Genomic DNA, 26,491 nt, shown 5'->3' on the forward strand with positions numbered 1-26,491 from the left:
CTATACCAGGCTGTGTCAGAGGAAGGCCCTAAAAATTGTCAAAGACTCCAGCCACCCTTGTCATAGACTGTTCTCTCTGCTACCGCACGGCATGTGGTACCGGAGTGCCAAGTCTAGGTTCAAAAGGCTTCTTAACAGCTTCTACCCCCAAGCCATAAGACTCCTGAACAGCTAATCATGGCTACCCGGACTATTTGCATTGTCCCCCCCACCTCACCCCACCCCCTTTTTACTCTGCTGCTACTCTGTTTATTATCTATGCATAGTCACTTTAACTTTACCCATATGTACATATTACCTCAATTACCTCGACTAACCGGTGCCCTCACACATTGACTCTGTACCGGTACCCCTTGTATATAGCCTCCCTACTGTTCTTTTATTTTACTGCTGCTCTTTAATTATTTGCTATTTTTATTTTTTACTTATCTATTTTTTACTTAACACTTTTTTTATTTCCTTAAAACTGCATTGTTGGTTAAGGGCTTGTAAGTAAAAATTTCACTCTAAGGTCTACACCTGTTGTATTCGGCGCATGTGGCAAATAAAATGTGATTTGATTTTATCAGTGGAGGCTGGTGGGAGGAGCTATAGGAGGAGAAGCTCATTGTAATGGCTGGAATGGAATCAATCATTTATTCCATTCCAGCCATTACAATGAGCTTGTCCTCCTATACCTCCTCCCACCAGCCTCCTCTGACACATATGCATAATTAGGCTAATGGCTACATAACCATACAGTAGTATGCTAGGCCAAGAGATTAGCATTAGGCAACAGTGACACCTGCAGTGACCTAAAAAGAGAGAGCTCCAAACTAGAACACTCCACTGGCCTACTGATGTTGAAATGTTTGCCTGGACACTCCCACAAGTGTATCTCTATGATGACTACATTGTAGCAATTTTGAGTTTATTAATGTACAGAAGCATTGTTGACCATGCATGCTCTGTCTGAGAGGAAATCACAGAACATCATTCAGTGTCACATTTAGGAAACGATTATACAAATGGGTGACCTGTTTCTTCGCTCTCATGTTTAAATATCCCTCCCACAGTCCTTCGTTTGGCGAAAAAATACAGTTTTTCAAAATACAGTACAGTATTTCTGTTTAAAATGTACTTTCTCTGTCAGCTCTTTGGCGCCCAACAATCTCACTCATGAGGACCATACCAAGTACAAAGAATGGGGATGTAATAAAACAGAATACTAATAATAAATATGTTGTATGTACTTGTATGAATCAAGTTCACATTTATACAGATCCTTTATATATCGATATGTTAACTTGTAAACGAGTAACATTTTATTTTTCGATTGTATCTAATATTTAGGAATCTAAATATCTATACTCCCCCTCTTTTCACATGATTGACTGTTCCATTTCATTCCGCCCGTGACGCCATTTTCCTTGTTATTCCTCTTTCGCCAGGGTAATTCAACAATCTTGGATACATGCATTTTGGACAAATATTCACAATAATCAGATATCTGACACTTTAAAGGCCCACCTTCCCTTTATTGAAGGAGAAGGGATATTTATTTAATTTGTTTGTTTCGCTTTCTGAGGAAAGTTCCTGAATAGGCGACCATGTACATCAAACAGGTAAACTGGCGGCGCGAGCTCCATGTCGAAGACCCGCTCTCTAAAAATTATTGCTAGCGGCCTAGCCAGATAGCTAGCTTTAGCTAAGAAGTACTGTAAATAAATGAACCTTTACATGTAGCTAGCTAGTTGGAGATGGTCTACAATACGGCACTTAGAAAAGTAATCTACAAAAATTGTAATGTGCAGGATTGCAAACAATTCTTGGCCATGTCTGTCAGTAGGCTAGCTAGCTCCGGTACTAGTAGCGATGCTAGTCGCTAGCTAACGTTATAGTTGCTAGCAATATGTGGTAACCTTTTTCAATCCAGCTAACGTTAACTAGTTAGGTCAGCTAACTAGCTTGCCACTTAGCTATCAAGACAAGCCATTCATAAAGTAGTCACATCAGCTAGCTAAGTTAGCTAGTAGTTACTCGCCGTGGTGCTGAAACATTCAGATAACATTGTTTGTTATTAGCTATCTAGGAAGACACTGCTCCATCCAGCTTGCCTGTTGACATAGCTATCAAGCTAGCTGACTAGCAATTGTTGGCAGCTAATTTCAACTTCTTGTCAAAATAAACGATTGGTGGATGTCTGAATTTTTTTATTCAATGCAATGGTGCTGTAACTAGCTAGCTAGCTTGGATAATTCAGATTTGTGATAGCACTTTCCTTCTTATCCTCTCAGGTCATCATCCAGGGGTTTCGAAGTTACAGGGACCAGACTGTGGTGGATCCTTTCAGTCCAAAGTCCAATGTCATCGGTGAGCATCTGCAAAGTTTACTCTCTCCCAAAACCTTGAGCTATCTTTAGTCATCACCAACACCTCACAATGTAGGTTTGGCTGTAGAGGAAACAATGGGCCCATTGCCTTTCGATTCATTGTCTGACTGACATTTCCCTCCCTGTATGTTGTTTTCTCACAGTGGGAAGAAACGGATCTGGAAAAAGTAACTTTTTCTACGGTACGTGAGCGCGCTGCCCTGTCCTCTAATTATGTTTTCTACCATATGAAATCAGAAGAAAGAAAAAAAAATTGTGATACATTTATTTGCTGTATCTAACAAAAACAAATGTTTGTTTTTCTTTCAGCCATTCAGTTTGTGCTCAGCGATGAGTTCAGCCACCTTCGCCCCGAACAGCGCCTGGCCTTGCTCCATGTAAGTAGTGGAAGTTATACTAACAGTACTGGCTCAGCCCAGTCAAAACTGTTCGCTGCTCTGGCACCCCAATGGTGGAACAAGCTCCCTCACGACGCCAGGACAGCGGAGTCACTCACCACCTTCCGGAGACATTTGAAACCCCACCTCTTTAAGGAATACCTGGGATAGGATAAAGCAATCCTTCTACCCCCCCCCCCCCCCCACACACACAGCGGAGTCGCTCACCACCTTCCGGAGACATTTGAAACCCCACCTCTTTAAGGAATACCTGGGATAGGATAAAGTAATCCTTCTACCCCCCCCCCCCCCCAAAAAAAAAAAAATTGTAAAGTGGTTATCCCACTGGCTATAGGGTGAATGCATCAATTTGTGAGTCGCTCTGGACTAGAGCGTCTGCTAAATGACGTAAATGTGCCCTTGAGCAAGGCACTTAACCCTAATTGCTCCTGTAAGTCGCTCTGGATAAGAGCGTCTGCTAAATGACTAAAATGTAAATGTAAATGTATATTATATAATCCTCAGTCTGATGTTAACCCCATAACACTGTAATAACAATGTTATTCCCTGTCACTGTAGGAGGGAACTGGTCCTCGTGTTATCTCGGCTTTTGTGGAGATTATATTTGACAATTCTGACAACAGGTTGCCGGTAAGATTCTCACCAAACATAATTGTCACCTTGACTATTTAGTCAGCCATGTTTAGTTTTCGTGTCTCTCCTTCCGTTGGTCAATAAATTCACTCTCCCTACAGATCGACAAAGAGGAGGTGTCCCTCCGCCGTGTCATCGGCGCCAAGAAGGACCAGTACTTCTTAGACAAAAAGATGGTGACGTAAGTGTCTGTTGACTACACGTCTGTTGTGACTGAGCAAAAATAGGAAATTGCCTCTGTTTGAATATGTAATCGAGTGGCGCAGTGGTCTAAGGCACTGCATCGCAGTGCTAACTGTGCCACTAGAGATCCTGGTTCGAATCCAGGCTCTGTCGCCGCCGGCCGTGACCGGGAGACTCATGGGCGGCGCACAATTGGCCCAGCGTCGTCCAGGGTAGGGGAGGGAATGGCCGGCAGGGATGTAGCTCAGTTGATAGAGCATGGCGTTTGCAACGCCAGGGTTGTGGGTTCGATTCCCACGGTGGGCCAGTATAAAAATAAATAATGTATTCACTAACTGTAAGTCGCTCTGGATAAGAGCGTCTGCTAAATGACTAAAATGTAAATGATATAATCAACAATCATGTATGTTGATTTTATTCCAGTAAAAATGACGTCATGAACCTCTTGGAGAGTGCTGGTTTCTCCCGTAGTAACCCCTACTACATCGTCAAGCAGGGAAAGGTAAGACGGCACGATGAAGAAATGCTGTGAACAGGCTCTGTTGTGCAACATTCATTGGTTGTTTGCTGCAAACATGTTTCTTTGCACCACTGTGCTGACTGTATATATGTTCATACAACCCAACGTCTCATACCGATAATATCTTACATAACATGTTTTCCTTCGTCCGTAATCTGTTTCCAGATCAACCATATAACTTTATACATAAATTATACATAGGATACCTTTCATGTGTTTCCTCTCTTTATCCTGTATCCAGATCAACCATATAACTTTATACGTAGGTATCGTTCATGGGTGTTTCCTCTCTTTATCCTGTATCCAGATCAACCAGATGGCTACAGCCCCTGATTCCCAGCGTCTGAAGCTGCTGCGGGAGGTGGCAGGAACCAGGGTGTACGACGAGCGCAAGGAAGAGTCCATCTCCCTCATGAAGGAAACGGGTACAGTAGTAGTAGAAGAAGAACCAAAGTCTCTCTATAGGCCTACGATGACATCATCTAAGACTGTTTTCACATGCATTCAGACACCAGATCTAAACAGACGTATTCTGAATCACTACCTCAGATGGGCTTTGAATTAGACAAATTCAAAGCGTGCCTTTATCTACGAAAAAACGGTCGACTTTCAGACGTTACACACAAACATTCAAAATAAATGCTACTCTTCCAAATTATTTTCCAAGGAAAAGCTATATAATTTAGTTCCCAGAATAAGCATCTCCCTTCCCTATTACAAATGGCCCTTGGTGGTGCCACCACACCTGTAGATATAACTGTAGACCTAGCTAACATACTGGTACACTGTTTTTGTGTTTCCCCCAGAGGGTAAGAGGGAGAAGATCAATGAGCTGCTGAAGTACATTGAGGAGCGTCTCCAGACCCTGGAGGATGAGAAGGAGGAGCTGGCTCAGTACCAGAAGTGGGACAAGATGAGGAGGGCTCTGGAGTACACCATCTATAACCAGGAGCTCAACGAGACACGCGCCAAACTGGACGAGGTAACAAGAATACCAAAAATATTATTGTTTATGGAGTATGGGTCAAGAAATAAATATCAGTCAAATCAAATTTTATTCACCATGTGCACAGGATGTCTAACAAAAAGTAACTTTCAGTTGGTAGAAGTTTGCTTTTGTGGTCTGGCCTTTCAAATTCTTCCTTTTTAAAATGGCATTTGAGATTTTTTATTGCATAGTTAACTGTTCTCTAAATTGCGTTTTCTCTTTCAGTTGTCCTCCAAGAGAGAGACCTGTGGAGACAAGTCCAGACATCTGAGAGACGCCCAGCAGGATGCCAGAGACAAAGTAGAGGTAAGTGATTCTGCATACAGTATTTGCCCAGAATAGCTTGGAGTGTAAATGGACCTGATCAGCTTTTCACACTCCTGAGCCAAGCTGTACTGAGCTGGCCTGGTTACGCATCCATCCACCACAGTTCCTGTAACCGTGCTGAAAAGAACAATGTGAAAAAGAAAATATCTGCTTCACCATCAATCTTGCAAAAATCCTTTCTATCTTAGGGCTCTTGTGTATGCAAACCTGACCAGCTTTCTTTCTATTTCCTCTACAGTCAGTGTCCATCTAGTCTACATGTTATTCCTCTCTTCTCATCCTCTTCCTCCCATTGTAGGAGACGGAGCGTGTGGTACGTGAGAAGAAGTCTAAGATCAGTGCCATGAAGGAGGAGAAGGAGCAGCTGAGCTCAGAGAGACAGGAGCAGATTAAACAGAGGACCAAGTTGGAGCTCAAATCCAAAGACCTGCAGGAGGAGCTGGCCGGCAACAGCGAACAGAAGGTAGGGGAGCACAGTGTGTGTGGGGGGGATGAGTGTGCGTGTCTGAGAGAGTGAGCAGGATGTGTGTAGTTGGCGACAGTCAACCAAAGGTAACGGCCGGTCAGAAACCTCCTCATCTGCGTCACTGTGTGTGGGTTTAGGTGTGTGTGTGACACACCATCCCTCCATCCTTACCTACCTACATACGTACCTACCTCTCCATCCCTCCATTCTCGAACGGGAGCCTCTCCTTCTGCGTCAGTGATAATCCCCCCCCACACACCTCCAACACCCCCTACCTCTTATTTTCTCCATCCCTCCCCCTTCTTTTTCTCAGAGGGTAAGGACAGAAGCCTCTCCATCTGCGTCACTGATACACCACACCCCTCCATCCCTCTCCCCCTACTGCTAGTCTTAACATCCTCTCTCTCTCTCCCTCTCTCTCCATCCCTGCATCCCTTCATCCTGGGCAGTGGCCCAAGGGTAGAGATCTGGCCCCAATCCCTGTGTGTGTTGCAGATTAGACAGCAGCATCTCAGCGAGTTTGGATTAGGCCCACCTGGCCGGGAGAATGTTGCAACAGCTTTTTTGTTAGCTTTGTTTTGTTAGGATGGATGGAGGGGGGCAGGGAGAGGGAAGTAGGGAGAGGGCGGGTGGGTGTACCTGCGTCATCTGCCTTTCTGACTGCTGAGTGACATGGTTCAAAGCAGACTTTAGGAAGCTCCCCCGGCAGCGTCGACGAAGGCAGCCCCCCGCACCTCTCTGATTCAGAGGAGTTGGGTTAAATGCAGAAGACACATTTCGGTTGAATGTATTGTTGTGCAACTGACTAGGTATCCCCCTTCCCTGATGGTTGACATATCTAGTCATCACGTGTACAGATAAAAAATGATCTGCTGGTGTTTGAACTTATTTCAGTGCTGACCCCACACACATATGAGTATCCTCAAATGCCTCCGAGTGTCACCCGTTGTCACCCGTAATAATATAATAAGCATAATATTAATAATAATATGATGATAATAATAATAATTGTAATACTATTAATAATCATATTATCATACTATTAATAATAATAATAATAATAATAATTAACTTAATTAATAACAATATGATGATGATGAACTCCTCCTCCAGAAACGTCTGCTAAAGGAGCGTCAGAAGCTGCTGGAGAAGATAGAGGAGAAGCAGAAGGAGCTGCAGGAGACTGAGCCCAAGTTCAACACTGTGAAGGAGAGGGAGGAGAGGGGCATCGCCAGGTCTGTAGGAAAACCCCATACTGCACATTTTTAAAGAATGAATTCATCATTTTATAGACAACAGCTTTTTAATGTATTAGTAAAAGGATATTTACTCATTCCCCCCCGCGCTCCACCCAGACTTGCCCAGGCCACCCAGGAGAGAACTGACCTGTACGCCAAGCAGGGCCGAGGCAGCCAGTTCACTTCTAAAGAGGAGAGGGACAAGTGGATCAAGAAGGAACTCAAGTCCCTGGACCAAGCCATCAACGACAAGAAGAGGCAGATTGCTGCCATTCATAAAGACCTGGAGGACACTGAGACCAACAAGGAGAAGAATCTGGAACAGTACAGTGTATGGAACCTAACTCATGACTCATTATACTATAATTCAATTGGAACTATTATGGTTGATTATATTGCCGTAAAAATTATTTTATTTAAATAGAACATTTCGATTCTGTTCTAGATTTCACTCTGTTCTATAATTCTAGGGATCAAGTTTATATCTGACTGATCTGTTTTTTTCCCCCTGTAGAAACTGGACCAGGACCTGAATGAGGTGAAGACCAGGGTGGAAGAGCTGGACAAGAAATACTACGAAGTCAAGAACAAGAAGGACGAGCTGCAGAGCGAGAGAAAGTAAGATCATGATCTATCTTTTTTTCTTCTTTTTTTCCCCTCCCTTTTCCTCTTGTTTCTTTGGTTGAGTCATTGCACTGTTAGGCCAAGATATTGATTTGAACCTGTAAATCTTTACTTCGTCTTCTCTCTTTTTTTTTTCTTTACTACTTTTTGCTCAATGTTCATTGAGTTGAGTCATCATTTGCTCTTTTATATATTGATTCTAACTTATAAATCGAAACTTTCTTTGCTCTTTTCTTTTTGTTCTTTTTTTTATTCCTCTTTGCTCATTGAGTCATCCTTTGCACTTTAAATATTGATTTTACTTAGAAAATATGTATTTCCTTTGCCTCTAAGACAAGACGAAGGTCTATAGCCATGACTCAACCTCCACCGTGTAAAAGGTTGGATGGTTGTTCCCCGTTAAGACTTATATTCAGCTTCCGCCTGGCAACCGTTAGTTCCTTACCAGACTATGGTCTGCTCTGCTGTGAATGTCACCATTACGTTTCCCTCTCCTCTCCTTAACAATGGAAAGTTATTTATAACACTGTGAGATGGATGTTGGATGTTGCCTGTAGCTTTGCTGCTGTGTGCTGTAGAGAAAGGCCTTGAGGTCCTGAGTTGTGTGAGGAGGAGGGAGAAGACCAGAGGCAGTGAATATAATATGGCATAATAGAGCTGCTCTTAAAATTAAGGCATTTTCCTTGAAATGATTCAACAAATTTGCATCTACAATATTTGCCCTGGCTGCATAATTTGGTACATAGCCTTTTGGACTGAATGACAAGTTAATGCATTGAACTACCAGTGTGTTTGTCTGTGCGCCTCCAACAGCTATCTGTGGCGGGAGGAGAACGCTGAGCAGCAGGCCCTGGCAGCCAAACGAGAGGAGCTGGAGAAGAAACAACAGCTCCTTAGAGCAGCCACCGGCAAGGTCAGTGTGACGACCTTCTACCCAATGAAACTCGCACCTTAACATACATAATCATATCATGCATATCATCATACTGCCACCGGCAAGGTCAAAATAACCTAGTCCCCCCATGGCGTTAGATTGACCTATGAGTCATATTAATTAAAGAAGACCCACCTTCACCTCTACATGAATGTCCATGTAATCCATATCATCCTACTGGCCTTATGCTAAACCATGTGTGGTAATTCCATTTATCTATGAATCAATGCCAGATTAGAAAGGACACACACCTTCCCCTTTACACGTGATCATACTAGCCATGTGTTAAATCTTCTGAGTCAATCTCAGATTACAAAGGTCACACCTTTACGCACACACCCGTCCATTCCTATACTCCCAAGGAGAAAGAATACACACATCTTCACACGGACACTCATTTCCACACATTTACTGTTTACTACCGGTCATGTCATTGGCCTGGTGCTACAGATGTATTATTATGTCCACACCATGAAATAAAGGCTACACACACATGCCTTCGCACTACCTACTCAACCGATGGTCGATGGCTCAGCTTTAGCAATGATGAGTCAAACACTGTTGAAAAGCCATCCCACCTGAACACTCCAAGTCTCACTTTGTGACTACATTATTAAGGAAAGAGATAGAGGTAGTGATTTTGTGACTCAACCAATTATTAGGGAAAGAAATAGCCTAGAGGTAAGGAAAGTCAAACAAAGAATCCCATTTCTCCCCCATTCTCTCCTAGCAGGCTACAGTGTATGTCTATGACTCAGCTGCTTATTACTTTTTCAATCACACTCTAATCAGTCCTTTCTTCTATCAAAATCAATCAGAATCTCCACAAAATGACGTTCTATCAAAATTCCCGATGGTTACCCTGGTGATTGCCGTCTTTACTTAGCTTGAGTGGTCCGGTCGAAGCTGACTCATACATCACAGAGAGTACTTGTCTTTTGGACTGCAGAACGTAGAAAATCACTATTTACACGTACTTAGACTAGGGATGGGCACGATTATTCAAATATCCAAATGGACGCTAGTATTCAATCACTTGCGAGAGTATTAATTGTTGAGGGGAAAAAATAATATAGGCCTATTTTAATTAATACATTAAATTGTCTATGTGACATTGCTATATACAAAGATAGACCACAACATTTTAATAAAACAACAGTTGGACAGTTTTTATGAGTGGGCCCCCTAAAAAAGACGTACCGGTAGCCTACACACTTTTTCACGCGTGTATATTATTGTCGGTCAATCAAAGCAACACTACCGTCAGAGGCTCCATGTGTAGCAAGAGAAGTGGGAGATTTCTAATCAATTCAAAATGGAATTGCAATTACGGAATTAAGTTGGCTAAATGAGGAGGATTAGGCTACAATGATGAACCAACGGGTAGGCTGTTTTAATATGAATTTAGTTGTTGTAGACAAGGACGTGGGGATCAAAACAAATGTTTTCTTTAAAACGCATCTATTTCGACTTTCCCGAATATCTGAAAAAGAATTCATGATATTATTCGAATAGTGAAATCTTTTCAAATGCCCATCCCTAATGAAGACACTGGTATGATGCCACAGATAAATATGCATTTAAAAAGTGTTGACATGTTTCTTAAGGTAAATATTGATGTTTTTGTCCCCACTAGGCCATTCTGAACGGTATTGACAGCATCAACAAGGTGCTGGAGCATTTCCGCAGAAAGGGGATCAACCAGCACGTCATCAACGGTTACCATGGCATCGTCATGAACAACTTTGAGTGTGAGCCCGCCTTCTACACCTGTGTGGAGGTCACTGCGGGAACCAGGTGAGTGACAGGCTCTTTTTCAATAGTATTTTTTTGGATTCCTTATGTGGTTTCTATTCGCCTGGATTGGAGAACACATTGGATGAGAAGATCAGAGGTTCTTCCTCTCTGACCATCTCCAATGGGTTTTGAGAAGGAGCCGGGGAGAGGACACGGTGAATCGTGGAAAGACCGTTGAGAAAGCCAGAGAGAGAAGCTTGTTTCCTCAATGCAAAAGTAACTGTTACAGAAACTTGTCGGCTCAAATACTCCTTCATGTCCCCCTCTCTACCAGGTTGTTCTACCACATAGTGGAGACAGACGAGGTGAGCACCAAGATCCTGACGGAGTTCAACAAGATGAACCTGCCTGGAGAAGTCACCTTCCTGCCCCTCAGCAAGCTGGACGTCAGGGACACCGCCTACCCTGAGACCAACGTAAGGGAATATTCTTGAATGGAATAGTCCTAAACATGTAAACCCCCCCCCCCCCAAATAAAAAAACAAAAAAAACACACCTCAAATACTGTACTCTATATTTGACCCAGGCCTGCTATGACTTAGGGTGGTCAAAGAGCGTTAAACTGACCTATTTGTCCTCTCCCTCTCTCCTTTAGGATGCCATCCCCATGATCAGCAAGCTGCGCTACAGCCAGCAGTTTGACAAGGCCTTCAAGCACGTGTTTGGAAAGACCCTGATCTGTCGTAGCATGGAGGTGTCCACCCAGCTGGCCAGGGCATTCACCATGGACTGTATAACGCTGGAGGGTAGGTATCGGCTTACATGATCAAGATGACAATTAATGTAAATGACACCAATTATTGTCCTCCTTTTACAGTCTATGCTCAAGTAGCTAGAGGTGTCTTGGTGTAAATCTGGAAGTGTTTTTGTTGTGTGTGTGCGTTGAGATCACTGGTGTTTTTCTGCTGCAGAGGTGACCAGCACAGTGCATACCAGTTAGTGTGTTGTGGGACAGTTCATTTTCTATTTGTAGATCTGTTCTTTTTCTGGTGTGTGATTTGTACTTTTTTTGTGTTCTTTTTGTTCTATATATTTTCTTGTTACTGTGTCTCTCAGGTGACCAGGTGTCCCACCGTGGGGCGCTGACGGGGGGTTACTATGACACCAGGAAGTCGCGTCTGGAGCTGCAGAAGGACATGAGGAAGGCTGAGGAGGAGCTGGGAGAGCTGGAGGCCAAACTCAACGAGAACCTCCGCAGGAACATCGAACATATCCTTTAACTCCATTGTTAGTTGGTTGGTTCATTGGTTCACACAGATCCTCCCCTAGTCCTCTAAACTAGAGACCCAAACTGATTCCGTTTAGTTTTTCCAGGTTTCTGTTTTCCCCTCTTACTTCAGGTTTTCACATTCAAAATCGCACTTAAAGAAGGAAAACAACAATAATAAACATTTGTATTTGGGTGTAGTTACCTTTTCATTCTAGTGGCACCCAGCAATTGGCTGTTTAGCTGTGGTTTTGTAGCGCACCTGATAGTAGAGTTTGCAAAACAAATACTGATGCAAATCGTATTCTGCCAGGTAAGCATAGGCTATTTTGTAGTTAACGTTTTAATTGCGAAGGTTTTTGGGAGAGCCTTTCCGTCTACCAGAAGACTTCACTAGCATCATCGCTAACAGCTACACAAAGTGGTAGGTGCGCACCGCACATACAGACGGGGAATTATTGTTGCCTCTTCAGAACGTTGCAGGAAATATTAATCTGATGCATTCTATTCATGTATTATGATAGACTTGGGCTAATTAATACATTTTCCATAAATGTAGTTGATTCCCTACTAAGTTCAATACGTTTTTTCAATATTGTTGAATTCCGTTTTAATGTCTGGATTCCATGATTCCGTCCACGTTCTCAGCATCGCGTATTTTATAGGCCCTATATTTGATTCTGATTAGTCAGGAATACAGGCTCAGTCTAGTGTGTCGTACTCTACCTCAACTCCCAACCATTGGCTGGTCCCCTACAGTGGACCTGCAGTGAGTCAGACACCAGAGATACGAATATGCTATTTTAGTCCTAAATACAGGGACTCAGTAGGTGATGGTGTGTTGTCCTCTCTCTCAGGCTCTGGCGCTAAATTGGAGGAGATTTTAATGTGTAAAGATGAACATGTTTCGTATTGAAATGGGTGTGATAGTGTGTGGTGTTTCATGTCATTTAGTTGTGAAACATGTTAAGTAGGTAATGGAGTGTCATGTTTTCCTCTCCCTGAGTCTCTGGAGGTTATGTGTGATTGGCTGGTTAGAGGGGATTTCATGCAGCCAGATTATGTCTTGAACCCAGCAGGAAGGAGGAGGTGTGTATGGGTGGATGTTGGAGGTTGACAAATGGGATAATATGGGTGTGTGATCAAGCCAAAGAGGATTAGAGAGAAAGAGGTCTCAGAGGGCAATGCTGTGTCACTAGTATCAGGCAGCACAGCCCAGCGGCCCCTTAGACACACTGAGGAGATTATTGAATGTGTCCATGAATGAGTGAGTGTGGGTGGATGGCTAAGCTGATGACATGGCGTTGCGCGTTTGTTTGAGTGCACCTGTGTGTGTGGGCGGATGGCTTGAGTTGATTGTTGACATGGCGTCACTCCTGTAAGCCCCCAGCATTGAGTCAGAGGTTCAATCAATGATTTTAAAGCATGTTTTTTTTATCTACACCACCTCTGGCCCTTAGGTAAGCTTGCCATTAGGGAGATGCCTGTCTGCTTTATTTTAAGTCGGTCTTTAAAGGGGCAATCTGCAGTTGCTACATACTTTTTTGACTTATTAATTATGTGTACCCATTGATTCTTGAACAATATAACTTATGAATGCCTCAACTGTCATACGCCATCAGAACCCAAACTATATGTTTGTTTACAAACTTTGGAGAAAAACTAAGTAAATGTAAATAACACTATATACCTTCAAAACATGGTTACAACTATAATGTTGATATCATGGATGGTCAGTCCTTGCATCCATAGCTCTGTCAATTAATTTGAGAGTGGTTGCATTCCTCCAGCCCCTCAGCTTTGTACAGAAACGGGTGCGGGGAGGACACTTTGTTATTGTTTAAACTGCTGATTACCGATTTGAAATGAATAGAGAACGGAAGCTCTAGTTTTGGATGATTTGAGTAACCAATACAATGTTACATGCTTTGAGCCTCTCCAAATCCTAAAAACCAACCAATCAATATATAAATCGAACAATGATATCCATAATGTATGAAGTATGTTCCTTAACCCTCCCCTGTACATATCAACATGAGATCTATAGGTTATATTTGTGTATAAAGTATGTTCCTTAACCCTGCATCACGTATCAACAATGAGATCTATAGGTTATATAGGTTCTATTTAAGCAATTTAATGCCAGAGGGGGTATGGTATATGGCCAATATACCACAGCTAAGGGCTGTTCTTAAGCGCGACACAACGAGGAGTGCCTGGACACAGCCCTTAGTCGTGGTATATATCACAAACCATATATCACAAACCTCAGAGGTGCCTTATTGCTATTATAAACTGGTTACCAACATAATTAGAGCAGTAAAAATAAATGTTTTGTTATATACTACGGCTGTCAGCCAATCAGCATTAAGCGCTCGAACCACCCAGTTTATAATTGCTTATAAAGTATGTTCCTTAACCCTGCATCACGTATCAACAATGAGATCGACCAGCTGATGAACCAGATGCAGCAGATTGAGACCCAGCAGAGGAAGTTCAAGGCCTCCAGAGACTCCATCCTGTCTGAGATGAAGATGCTCAAGGAAAAGAGGCAGCAGTCCGAGAAGACATTCATGCCGAAGGTAGGGTTGATTTGGACTTCAATATGACTCTTGGTTTCTATCGGGCCCTATTCAAGGAAATCCTGAATCAAATGTAGCCGTAGTTGACTGAATCGGACCTCGATCCAGTTCAACATTTTGACAAAAAATGTCAGATTGTTTTGATATTTAGATTCAGAAAAGTACCATACACATCCAAGAGGATGATAAGGGTGTATTTTTATACCCTACAAATTAGAGGTATTATGCTACCATGGCAAGCACCCCACCTTTTTACATTTGAGATTCATGCAGCAGTCTGAGAAGACATTCATGCCTAATGTAGCCTACATTTATATTGCTAACTTTATGATTGTTGCTGAATAATCTCTATCTTGACTTGATACTATGCCTGTCTTCTTCTGTCTAGACTTATCTTGAACATGCAGTCCACCAGTTGAACACATTAACACATTGCTGCACTGTACTAGCATAAACTGTGCCTGTGCCTGCTGCTTGCAAACCAAATGTCATCTTTTGGGCATTGACAAAGTAATTTCAACCCATTCAATCTCTCCCCACAGCAATGTTCTCTGCATTCTCTAGAGGCTAGTCTTCATGCCATGGAGTCCACCGGTTAATGTACTATCCACTCATCCTTACCTCTCTTATCTCCTCACAGCAACGCTCTCTCCAGAGTCTGGAGGCCAGTCTCCATTCCACGGAGTCCACCCTGTAACTCTTCCTCTTCTCTAACTATCTCTCCTCTGTTTTCTCCTCACAGCAACGCTCTCTGCAGTCTCTAGAGGCCAGTCTCCATGCCATGGAGTCCACCAGGGAGTCTCTGAAGGCTGAGCTGGGGACAGACCTGCTCTCTCAGCTCAGTCTGGAGGACCAGAGACGTGTGGACGATCTCAACGACGAGATCAGACAGCTGCAGCAGGTAAGGAGACAGTTAATGAAGGACTACAGGGGGAACAAGTTTAAACATGGAACTATGTGTGGATGTATGGTTGTATGTGGAGTTTGAATGGCTGGATAGCTGGATGGTTTTACCTCCTGTTAAGACCTCAACGTCGAGATCAGACCGCTCCAACATCTAAACATTACAGCTAGAGACAGGGAACAAGTTTAAATGGGGCGCAGATTATATCTAAATATTGTCAAGACCTAATACAGACAGTGAGTGAATGAATGAATACCGGAAGTTCATTTGATTCTAATTTATCACTCTGACCCTCATGAAAGACGAAAATGATGGGTTATGATCATTTCACTGTCTTCCATTATTATGTCATACCTGGATTGTCTTTGCCTTTTGATACAAAAGCACACAAACACCCTCAGACTCAGTCAATTTTTGAGTTGAGTGCTAGCTAGCTGCAGTGGTGTGGGCACTGACTTCACAGCCATCCACATACACACACACTGCCAGCTGCTCACAATGAGCCACCTCAGCCGTTCTATCTGCTAACGTTATGCAACCGTCCCGATATAGAAATAGACTCTCATGTTCTGTACAGGAGTAGGTAGACTGGCCGTGACCCTCCGTCTCCTCTCTCTCCTCTCCCTCGCTCTCTCTTTCTCTCCACGCCTGCAGTTCTTTTCATTTAATTTGGTTCTCTAAATTCATTTTTCTTTCTTTCTCATAAAGGCTCATTTGTTTGGTGTGTGTGTGGGGGGGTTACACTCTTCTTTTTTCCCCATCATCTATTCTATTACGAACAGAGTCTCTCTCTCTCTCTGAAATGTGTTCTATATTTTGTTATGAAAGATGAGGACATGAATGTAGAACAACAAACATGATTGTTGTGTTTGTGTGATGTATTGTTGTATGAAAGGAGACAATTCTTCATGTTATCTTTGTGTTTGTAGGACAACAGGCAGCTGCTGAATGAGAGGATCAAGCTGGAGGGGATCATGACCAGGGTGGAGACGTACCTCAATGAGAACCTACGGAAACGCCTCGACCAAGTAGAACAGGTATGGTGTTACACAATGTGCAAAACAAAACCTAGAACACTTCCAGTTCCACAGTAGAGGTACGGTTCAAAAATTCTCAGAACAGAACCAAGAACGGGTCCGGTTCCAGAATGTCCAGATGGCAACCTAGAACAGGTAGAATTCCAGAATATCCAGATGGCAACCTAGAACAGGTAGAATTCCAGAATATCCAGATGGCAACCTAGAACAGGTAGAATTCCAGAATGTCCAGATAGCAACCTAGAACAGGTAGAATTCCAGAATGTCCAGATGGCAACCTAGAACAGGTAGAATTCCAGAATGTCCAGATAGCAACCTAGAACAGGTAGAATTCCAGAATGTCCAGATGGCAACCTAGAACAGGTAGAATTCCAGAATGTCCAGATAGCAACCTAGAACAGGTAGAATTCCAGAATGTCCAGATAGCAACCTAGAACAGGTAGAATTCCAGAATGTCCAGATGGCAACCTAGAACAGGTAGAATTCCAGAATGTCCAGATAGCAACCTAGAACAGGTAGAATTCCAGAATGTCCAGATGGCAACCTAAAACAGGTAGAATTCCAGAATGTCCAGATAGCAACCTAGAACAGGTAGAATTCCAGAATGTCCAGATGGCAACCTAGAACAGGTAGAATTCCAGAATGTCCAGATGGCAACCTAGAACAGGTAGAATTCCAGAATGTCCAGATGGCAACCTAGAACAGGTAGAATTCCAGAATGTCCAGATAGCAACCTAGAACAGGTAGAATTCCAGAATGTCCAGATGGCAACCTAGAACAGGTAGAATTCCAGAATGTCCAGATGGCAACCTAGAACAGGTAGAATTCCAGAATGTCCAGATGGCAACGTAGACCAAGTTGGAGAGCATTCAGAAGGAAGACCAAGATACACTCAATACAGATGATGACCAAAATGGCACAGGACATCCATTCAAACACCAACTGAAGCATGTATCAACGTCATGTGACGTCCCTGTGGTTCTTACGTCACCTTTATGTAGTACTTATAAATACTTTCTTTCTGAAATGAGGGCCTTGTGAAATTCATTAGGATTGCTAATAGTCTACCCTTCTTGCCCCTGTTATCTTGTTGGAGCTGAACAAGCACAGAGAGACAGAGAAAGCAGGGCACAGTGGTTAAGTCATCTATGTAGTGCTTATGAATGCATTATAACACCTTTGTGAAGTGTATTCTTTCCCCTGTGCTCCTGTAGGACAGTGGTATTCAAACTTCTTCAGCGGGGATCACATTATTTCCACCAGAATTTCTGGGGACCCCATTCTTTTCAGTCTTGTGACCTCACCCCAAATATTGACACAACCGTAAAATCGGTACATTTACATTTTTACATCAACAAATAACCTTAAATACATTAAAATTTCATCTCTTATCAAAATCAAAATAAACCAATAAATAAATGTACTCAATAAAATAAATTCAAATTATCTTTCTCAAAAACGTTTTTGTATATTGTCCCATACAATAGTCTGTATTCTTTATTTTTTGCTCCCGAATATGTTTTTTTTTTTGGCGACCCCACTGCAGTTCCCTGACTTTGAATACAGCTGCTGTATGAGCTGAGAGAGACATAGGGAAGCTCTCTAGCTGTTAAGTCATGTTTATGTAGTGCTTGTGAATGCGTTTAACTCCTTATTAACTTCTTTCTCCATGTGATCGTGTAGGAGTTGAATGAGCTGAGAGAGACTGAGGGAGGCACTATGCTCACAGCCACCTCCTCAGAGCTGGAGGGAATCAACAAACGCATCAAAGATACACTGGCACGCTCAGAGGGTAGGTCACACACACACACACACACACACACACACATACACACACACATAGAAAGAATGGAGCTCACATTAAGTATTGTTTTGGTCTCTCTTGAACAGTAGTACATTATTTGACCTGAATTGATGGAAACCTACACACAATCAACAATATCAATAACGGTACAATTGCTACATCTTCAAAGTGCCAACGTTTTTTAAATAGTATCTGTCCCTATTCCTCCCCCAGACCTGGACGTGTTGATCGACAAGGCGGAGATTGAGGTCAAGGATCACGCCAAGAGCATGGACCGCTGGAAGAATGTAGAGAAGGAACAGAACGACGCCATCAACCATGACACCAAGGAGCTGGAGAAGATGACCAACCGACAGGTCTGCCTTTTGAATCTTCAGCTATATTAGAATTCAGTGTTTCCATTATTTTGGCAGTTATCTGTAGATTGGGGGTAAGGCCCTGCGATAGACTATATAATATATAATAATAATATGCCATTTAGCAGACGCTTTTATCCAAAGCGACTTACAGTCATGCGTGCATACATTTTTGTGTATGGGTGGTCCCGGGGATCGAACCCACTACCTTGGCGTTACAAGCGCCGTGCTCTACCAGCTGAGCTACAGAGGACCACCCATACACAAGACCCATACACAAGACTAGCATTCTGCCAAGTGGGTGTACAGAAACAGGAGATGGGCTCCTACTCCTATGAGCTGTTCTGGCTCGCACAAACCAAGGCTACTTACTGTACTTTATTAGGATGCCCATTGGCTGACGCCATGACGCCATGACGACCGCTAATCTTCCTGGGGTCCATGCACATGACTAAAAATACATTACGGACATAAGACTTGACAATGTACATTGAAAGGAGACTGTAGTAGACATTACAAACATTTGATAAGCAGACATTGAACAGGTTAAAATACCTGACGGGTAACACATTTAACATTCAAGCATTGTCTTTTAATGTGTTCAGATCAGTGTTATTGATCCTGGTGTTGTCTCTGTGATCATTGCTGATGCTGTGGTAATAAAGGACTGTTGCTACTACTATACTACTAAGGCCATAATGCTACTGTTACTACTCCTACTACAGGGCATGCTGCTGAAGAAGAAAGAGGAATGTATGAAGAAGATCAGGGAGCTGGGGTCCTTACCACAGGAGGCCTTCGAGAAGTACCAGACCCTCACTCTCAAACAGGTGAATACACACTCACTCACTCACTCACTCACTCACTCACTCACTCACTCTCTTGGGATAAACACACACACTCTCTCTCTCTAGGAATAAACACACACACACACTCTCTCTCTAGGAATAAACATACACATACTCTCTCTGTCTCTCTCTCTCTAGGAATAAACACACACGGACACACTCTAGGGATAAACCTACACACGTACACATGCTTAACAAACAAACACACATGCTATAGGTAAACACATTCTCTCTCTCTGGGCTCCCTGTCATGTCTTTGATTAGCAGCCAAAGGCCAACAGTCACGACGACAATCATCTCAGAAAGCCTCCTCATCGCTCGACCGAGGGGCCAGGGCCTGGTCACACACACACGGCTGAGACACCGCCCACCCACTCACACACGTATGAAAGCAGCAGCAGTCACCTCACTGTGACTCAGACACCTAGTTTGCCGGCTCCCGCCGCCAGACGCCCCTGGGCACCTCCGTGTGTGTCAAGTGGGCTGCCGGCTCGTCTCTCATAAGTGTGTGTGTGGGTGTGTTTCTCCTTGACAAGACTAGAAATATCCCATACTTCGTGATGATGAACGTTAGCTTCCTTAATCTTTCTCCCCAAGACATTGAGTCTTGATTAGCCGTCCAGGTCAGATAGTGGATTCTAATACAGAAGTGGATGAAGCCAAAGGATAATAATATACCTCTTATACAGCTTATCTCTGTGATAGGTCTCTTGACTTGACATAGAAACTGAAGAATATTAATCGTTTTTTGAGTGTTTTGAAGGAATACGTGTCAGTTGGGATTATGGTTATTTCAACTCCTCATACTCCTCTTCAAGTGATGATTATTAGAAATATCATTTTAGGCACTTTGCCATCAGGAGCTTTTCACTTGAAATTCAACTAACGTGTATGTCTAATACAGCATGCATAGTAACGTGTTACCTTGCCGCTTCATCCAAATGTTCCTCCCCACAAGTGGTTCTGTAAACTGAAGTCGTGCAACACAGAGCTGAAGAAGTACAGCCACTTGAACAAGACGTTTTTAATGTTACCCTAATGCTCTTTTGCCCTCTTCTCCCTCCCTCTGTAGCTGTTCCGGAAGCTAGAGCAGTGCAACACAGAGCTGAAGAAGTACAGCCATGTAAACAAGAAGGCCCTGGACCAGTTTGTCAACTTCTCTGAGCAGAAGGAGAAGCTGATCAAGCGTCAGGACGAGCTGGAGCGAGGACACAAGTCCATCATGGAGCTCATGAACGTCCTGGAGCTCAGGAAGTACGAGGCCATCCAGCTCACATTCAAACAGGTACGTTGTCCTCAACTTCACTCTTTTAACAAGTACCTAACCTCTTCATTAGGGGAAAGAGGTACGCTTCATCCCTTGAATCAAAACCTCAATCAAGTCTCAAATTGGTACGCTTTCGACCTGATTTAGGTCTCAGCTAGACCGTGACTCTGAATTTGGCCTTCTGCACATACACCTGTACCCCTGAGCAGGGCGGCAGGTAGCTTAGTGGTTAAGAGCGTTGTGCCAGTAACTGAAAGGTCGCTGGTTCTAATCCCCGAGCCGACTAGGTGAAAAAAATTATGTCGATGTGCCCTTGAGCAAGGCACTTAACCCTAATTGCTCCTGTAAGTCGCTCTGGATAAGAGCGTCTGCTAAATGACGTAAATGTAATGTAAATGTCTCAATCAGATAGACTTCAACTCCCCCCCGAATAAGTCATTATCCTTCAACAGGAGAAATGTTCATGATTTAAACCATATGAAACTCAAGACCCCAAATGTAGGACACGGTTGTTGAGTTCTGTCAGCATGAGTTCAATCAAGCACATTCCCATTGCTGGATTGATTATAGTAGTTTTTACTTATAAGCGCTTTTCATTTTACAGTAATAATCTACGTTCCAAAGTGAATAACCATATCATGACTAATTTCCTCTCCTCAGGTGTCTAAGAACTTCAGTGAGGTTTTCCAGAAGCTGGTTCCGGGGGGCAAGGCCACCCTGGTGATGAAAAAGGGTGACACGGAGGGGGGTCAGTCCCAGGACGAGGGGGAGGGGGGCACCGACAGCGAGAAGGGCTCAGGCTCTCAGAGCAGTGTGCCCTCTGTAGACCAGTTCACCGGAGTCGGCATCAGGGTAAGAGTGTTTGTGCGGGTGTGTGTGTTTGTTTGAGAGCGAACACGAGAACCACGAGAGAGATTTGTGATAAATAGTGAAAATGTCATATGTACTCCGAAGAGCTTTTTGATTATTTTTTAGTTGTTGCCTCTTTTACACAGAAAGTAAGAATGGGCAATAAATTATGAGTTTCATTATTGAGTGTATCACATCATCCTAGTTTGCTGTTGCTCATGTCATTTTTTTCTTCCTAATAAAAAAAAAAGTTCATGTTCTATCATATCTCCAGGAATTTTTTATTTTTTTTAGGAACTCAGTTGGGATCTTAACTTAATGTTGGAAGTTAGAATAGTAGAATACACAAGTTGCAATTTCGAAATGTGGTTAGGCATCATCTGTTTGCGCGCAATACCCTATACCTCCGTGGCATCACCCTATACCTCCGTGGCATCACCCTATACCTCCGTGGCATCACCCTATACCTCCGTGACATCACCCTATACCTCCGTGGCATCACCCTATACCTCCGTGGCATCACCCTATACCTCCGTGGCATCACCCTATACCTCAGTGGCACCACCCTATACCTCCGTGGCACCACCCTATACCTCAGTGGCATCACCCTATACCTCCGTGGCATCACCCTATACCTCAGTGGCACCACCCTATACCTCCGTGGCACCACCCTATACCTCAGTGGCATCACCCTATACCTCCGTGATATCACCCTATACCTCCGTGGCATCACCCTATACCTCCGTGACATCACCCTATACCTCAGTGGCACCACCCTATACCTCAGTGGCACCACCCTATACCTCCGTGGCATCACCCTATACCTCAGTGGCACCACCCTATACCTCCGTGGCATCACCCTATACCTCCGTGGCATCACCCTATACCTCCGTGACATCACCCTATACCTCCGTGACATCACCCTATACCTCCGTGGCATCACCCTATACCTCAGTGGCATCACCCTATACCTCCGTGGCATCACCCTATACCTCCGTGACATCACCCTATACCTCCGTGGCATCACCCTATACCTCAGTGGCATCACCCCGTACCTCAGTGGCATCACCCCGTACCTCAGTGGCACCACCCTATACCTCAGTGGCACCACCCTATACCTCAGTGGCACCACCCTATACCTCAGTGGCATCACCCTATACCTCAGTGGCACCACCCTATACCTCAGTGGCACCACCCTATACCTCAGTGGCACCACCCTATACCTCAGTGGCATCACCCTATACCCCAGTGGCACCACCCTATACCTCAGTGGCACCACCCTATACCTCAGTGGCACCACCCTATACCTCAGTGGCACCACCCTATACCTCAGTGGCACCACCCTATACCTCAGTGGCACCACCCTATACCTCAGTGGCACCACCCTATACCTCAGTGGCACCACCCTATACCTCAGTGGCACCACCCTATACCTCAGTGGCATCACCCCGTACCCCAGTAGCATCACCCCGTACCTCAGTGGCATCATCTTCATGTGTGCAAGACTAGTTGAGATGGGCGTTGTTCAAGGAGAGAGAGACAGTCGGACATTGCAGCACTTCGCCATTGTATTAGTTGGGATTTGGTTAAATCGCAGTGGATCGAATCATGTGAATCAAAATAATAATTTGAATCGCGAACATTTAATTTTACGACATATTTGATTCCGCCTTTCTTTTTAATTATATGGCTTCAAAACGTGTTTTGTTGATACTTTCAGTTGATTTGGGCATCCAATGTTTGGGACATTGCAACTCAATAGTTTATAGTCTGCGTGTAAAATAAACACTTCTAAGATAAATATGACTAAACTCGAAAAGGTACATTTCCTGAAAAATATTTGTGGGCTTGCCATTTGATCTTTGGTATATTGAATGAGCAAATTATTTTAAAAGGCATAAAATGTATTTGGTTGTAATGTTGCAATATTTTATATCAAGGGTGGTCAACCATCCTCCAGGAGAGCTAATGGGTGTTCAGGCTTTTATTCCTGTCCCCCGCTTAACAAACCACCATTTTAGAAATGAGCTGCTCAACCGGACCTTGATAAACTGGCTCAGATGGGTTTGAGCAGGGCTGGATCAAAAGCCTGCACATCCAGTAGCTCTCCAGACTGAGGGTTGACCACGTGTTTTATACAGTTGCCTAACAGGTATTCTGCTTGTGGGGGGTTAAGTGCCTTGCACAACAACAGGAGATGGTACATGAGATCAGAGAGCAGCCTCCCAGTGTCGATACCACATTACTTTTTTATACATACATAGAGACGACGCCAATTGTTGGTCATGGAAATTTTGTTAAAAGTCATGAAATTCGATCTGTCAAAATTCCACTGGAAAACCTCCCTGGTCTTTGTGGTTGAATCTGTGTTTGAAATTCACTGCTCGACTGCGGGACCTTACAGATAATTGTATGTGTGGGGTACAGAGATGAGGTAGTCATTCAAAAATCATGTTAAATGCTATTATTGCACACACAGTGAGTCCATGCAACTTGTTGTGACTTTTAAGCACATTTTTACTCCTTAACTTATTTAGGCTTGCCATAACAAAGGGGTTGAATACTTATTGACTCAAGACATTTCAGCTTTTCATTTTTTATTAATTTGTAAAAAAATCATTCCACTTTGACATCATGGTGTATTGTGTGTAGGCCAGTGATACAAAATCTCAATTGATTCCGTTTTTAAATTCAGGGGGAAAAGTCAAGGGGTGTGAATACTTTCTGAAGGCACTCTGTGTATATACTTTTCAATAATATTCCACATTTGTTTCTCTCCTCTTGCCCCCTCCAGGTGTCGTTCACGGGGAAGCAGGGGGAGATGAGGGAGATGCAGCAGCTCTCTGGAGGTCAGAAGTCCCTGGTGGCCCTGGCCCTCATCTTCGCCATCCAGAAGTGTGACCCCGCTCCTTTCTACCTGTTTGACGAGATTGACCAGGCCCTGGACGCACAGCACAGGAAGGCTGTCTCAGGTAATAACACCACTAGTATCAAATCAATATTTTCGAGTTTAAAAGCATATTTTATACAACACAACCACTCACAGACGGCCTCCCTTGGATAAGAAGAGATGGGATAATGAAGAATTCCAGAATTTTTCTGACTTGAATAAGTGTGTTGAATTTACAGCTTTCTGTCTTGATTTTCAATGTTCGTCCAGCCACAACCCTTGTCTGGCTACCCAAACTCCTTGCTCCGGCCAAATGCTACGCCACGCCCATAGACGTTAGTTTATTCTCCGCAATGAGTCTGGATCTGAGTACCTCCCAACGATTTCTAGAACGCAAACACATTCTAATCAATCGTTCTGATTGGTCCCAGAAACCGATGGGTTGGGCCAGAGCCAGAACACACGTGGGCAAAGCAACAATTTGAACATTCGTCATTGGCTTTGATAGTCTGATTGGTTAGAAATGATCCAATCACTGATGACTTTGTTTTGTACAACACCCATCATTTTGATGTCACCACAAACGACTTCTATGATGGCAGTCTGACTGAAGGATGTAGAGCAGTGGAAGAATTCAGTTTGAGTTGTCAGACAACCACAACCCTTCAACAAGCATGAAGAAATGTAAGCATTTATAACATATCTATAAATCTCTTATCAGTGTGTAATGTGTGTTCCAGATATGATTGTAGAGCTGGCGGGCCATGCCCAGTTTATCACCACTACATTCAGACCTGAGCTTCTGGAGTCAGCTGACAAGTTCTACGGAGTCAAGTTCAGAAACAAGGTGAAGTTCCTTAAAAGTTTATACGTTGGTCCACATCGGTATGAATGCGTGGGTACTGGTTACTCACTCACTGGCTAGTTTTAGACTTGTTTAATACCCTCTGGCATTCAGAGATGTGAAAAATATGTTTCATAAGATGATTGACTCAGTGGAACTCAGACACAGGCTCACTGTGTGTGTGTGTGTGTGTTTCCAGGTGAGTCACATTGACGTGATCTCGGCAGAGCAGGCAAAAGACTTTGTGGAGGACGACACTACCCATGGTTAAGAAGAATCAACTCTTCATCATCCTCCTCTTCCTCACCCACCTCTGTAGTGCACTGCCTAACACTGAGCCTTCAGTCCTCTCCACTCCGACAGAACTCAACCAGAACCATAGAATTAGAACACATTCATTGGAATCTATTCTAATTCTACCGTCAGAACTCTTGTCAGAACTCCCAAGTCTGTCATCTAGGGCTTAGTAGCTGCACCACTGTTCCCTTCTCTATGACATTGTTATGATGACATCCATCGTCTTCTTCTCTCAGAGGAGCGGCCGAGGAGGGAAATAAGAGTCCATTGAGTTTTTTCTGGTCTGTATTTTATTTTTATCAACGTTTTCAGGTGGGGTTTTTTTGCAAGTCATGTTGATGTTTGAGATGAGGGTTGATTTTCAGTGCTGGCGCAGCCTTTGACCTCATTGTATTTAATGGAAAATTGAGAACTTTTGAGATTCAAATGCATGTTCTTTTTTTATTTGAAACTGTTGGTATGTGCTGTGCAGATGTTGTGCTGATGATTTTCCCATAAATTGACAGAAATAGTTCTGCTGAGGATAGTCAGTCATTTTGAATCTCAAACTGTGAGGTATAGTGACAGACAGAGAAATAATAATTTTTAAATAACCAGTTTGTCAGAATATTCTTCCATGTTTAAGATATGTGACATATTATCCCCTTTTTGTACTTATAATAAAACATTAACTTGTTGTATCGTCGTTACCAGAAAAATGGTTTGAAATATTCGGAACATTTTTATTCTTTATTTTTGTTAACAGTGTCTTGGCATTCCCTGTTGTAGGTCATGCTCTTGTAACCAGTTAGTTCTACACTGACTGCAGCATGTAAACTTGTTTTTCTCTCCCTGTTACTCTATTAGAAAACAATAAAAATTAAATGTATAAATCTTACGCTTAAATCGTATAGATCTTTCGTAGGATCATGAAGTCAACTAGAAAACGAACATTTCCTGAAGAAAGTTGTGTGCATTTGTAGTGAAGTAAGTTGTAGTGTGACATGTGATCTGTGTAGCATTATACCACTGGGTGGCGCTAGGTCACAATCTTTTCACCTCCTGAACCATACATCTGTCTGGTAACTACATGGACCACGAAATAAGATGAAGTTACACCACGAGGTGTAATGAGTGACCTATAATA

General features: G+C 43.2%; 1 protein-coding gene across 1 annotated transcript; it reads left to right on the forward strand.

The window, feature by feature from the left end:
• The first annotated feature begins 1,418 nt into the window (after positions 1–1,418).
• Positions 1,419–26,242, forward strand: LOC311118595 (structural maintenance of chromosomes protein 3-like). The gene is made up of 30 exons (XM_084193385.1): positions 1,419–1,604; positions 2,277–2,352; positions 2,516–2,554; positions 2,682–2,749; positions 3,329–3,400; positions 3,505–3,584; positions 4,010–4,088; positions 4,414–4,531; positions 4,913–5,088; positions 5,320–5,400; positions 5,720–5,884; positions 7,001–7,122; positions 7,243–7,456; positions 7,640–7,743; positions 8,563–8,662; positions 10,320–10,480; positions 10,755–10,896; positions 11,076–11,226; positions 11,537–11,689; positions 14,118–14,269; positions 15,012–15,170; positions 16,103–16,210; positions 17,894–18,002; positions 18,228–18,370; positions 19,096–19,200; positions 20,291–20,503; positions 21,146–21,337; positions 24,129–24,306; positions 24,965–25,071; positions 25,268–26,242. Exons 1-30 carry the CDS (start codon positions 1,590–1,592, stop codon positions 25,337–25,339), a joined length of 3,654 nt encoding a protein of 1,217 aa, XP_084049511.1. The 5' UTR covers positions 1,419–1,589; the 3' UTR covers positions 25,340–26,242.
• Positions 26,243–26,491: the final 249 nt, after the last annotated feature.

The sequence above is a fragment of the Coregonus lavaretus genome, assembly GCF_964263955.1.
Source record: "Coregonus lavaretus genome assembly, contig: HAP1_SCAFFOLD_1037, whole genome shotgun sequence".
In the NCBI taxonomy this organism is placed as follows: domain Eukaryota; kingdom Metazoa; phylum Chordata; class Actinopteri; order Salmoniformes; family Salmonidae; genus Coregonus; species Coregonus lavaretus.

What these genes read in the sequence shown, in the direction of transcription:
- LOC311118595 (XM_084193385.1), top strand. An exon ending in ATTCTGACAACAGGTTGCCG is followed by an intron (nt 3,401 to 3,504) that starts GTAAGATTCTCA and finishes CTCTCCCTACAG; the next exon opens with ATCGACAAAGAGGAGGTGTC. An exon ending in GAGGTCACTGCGGGAACCAG is followed by an intron (nt 10,481 to 10,754) that starts GTGAGTGACAGG and finishes CCTCTCTACCAG; the next exon opens with GTTGTTCTACCACATAGTGG.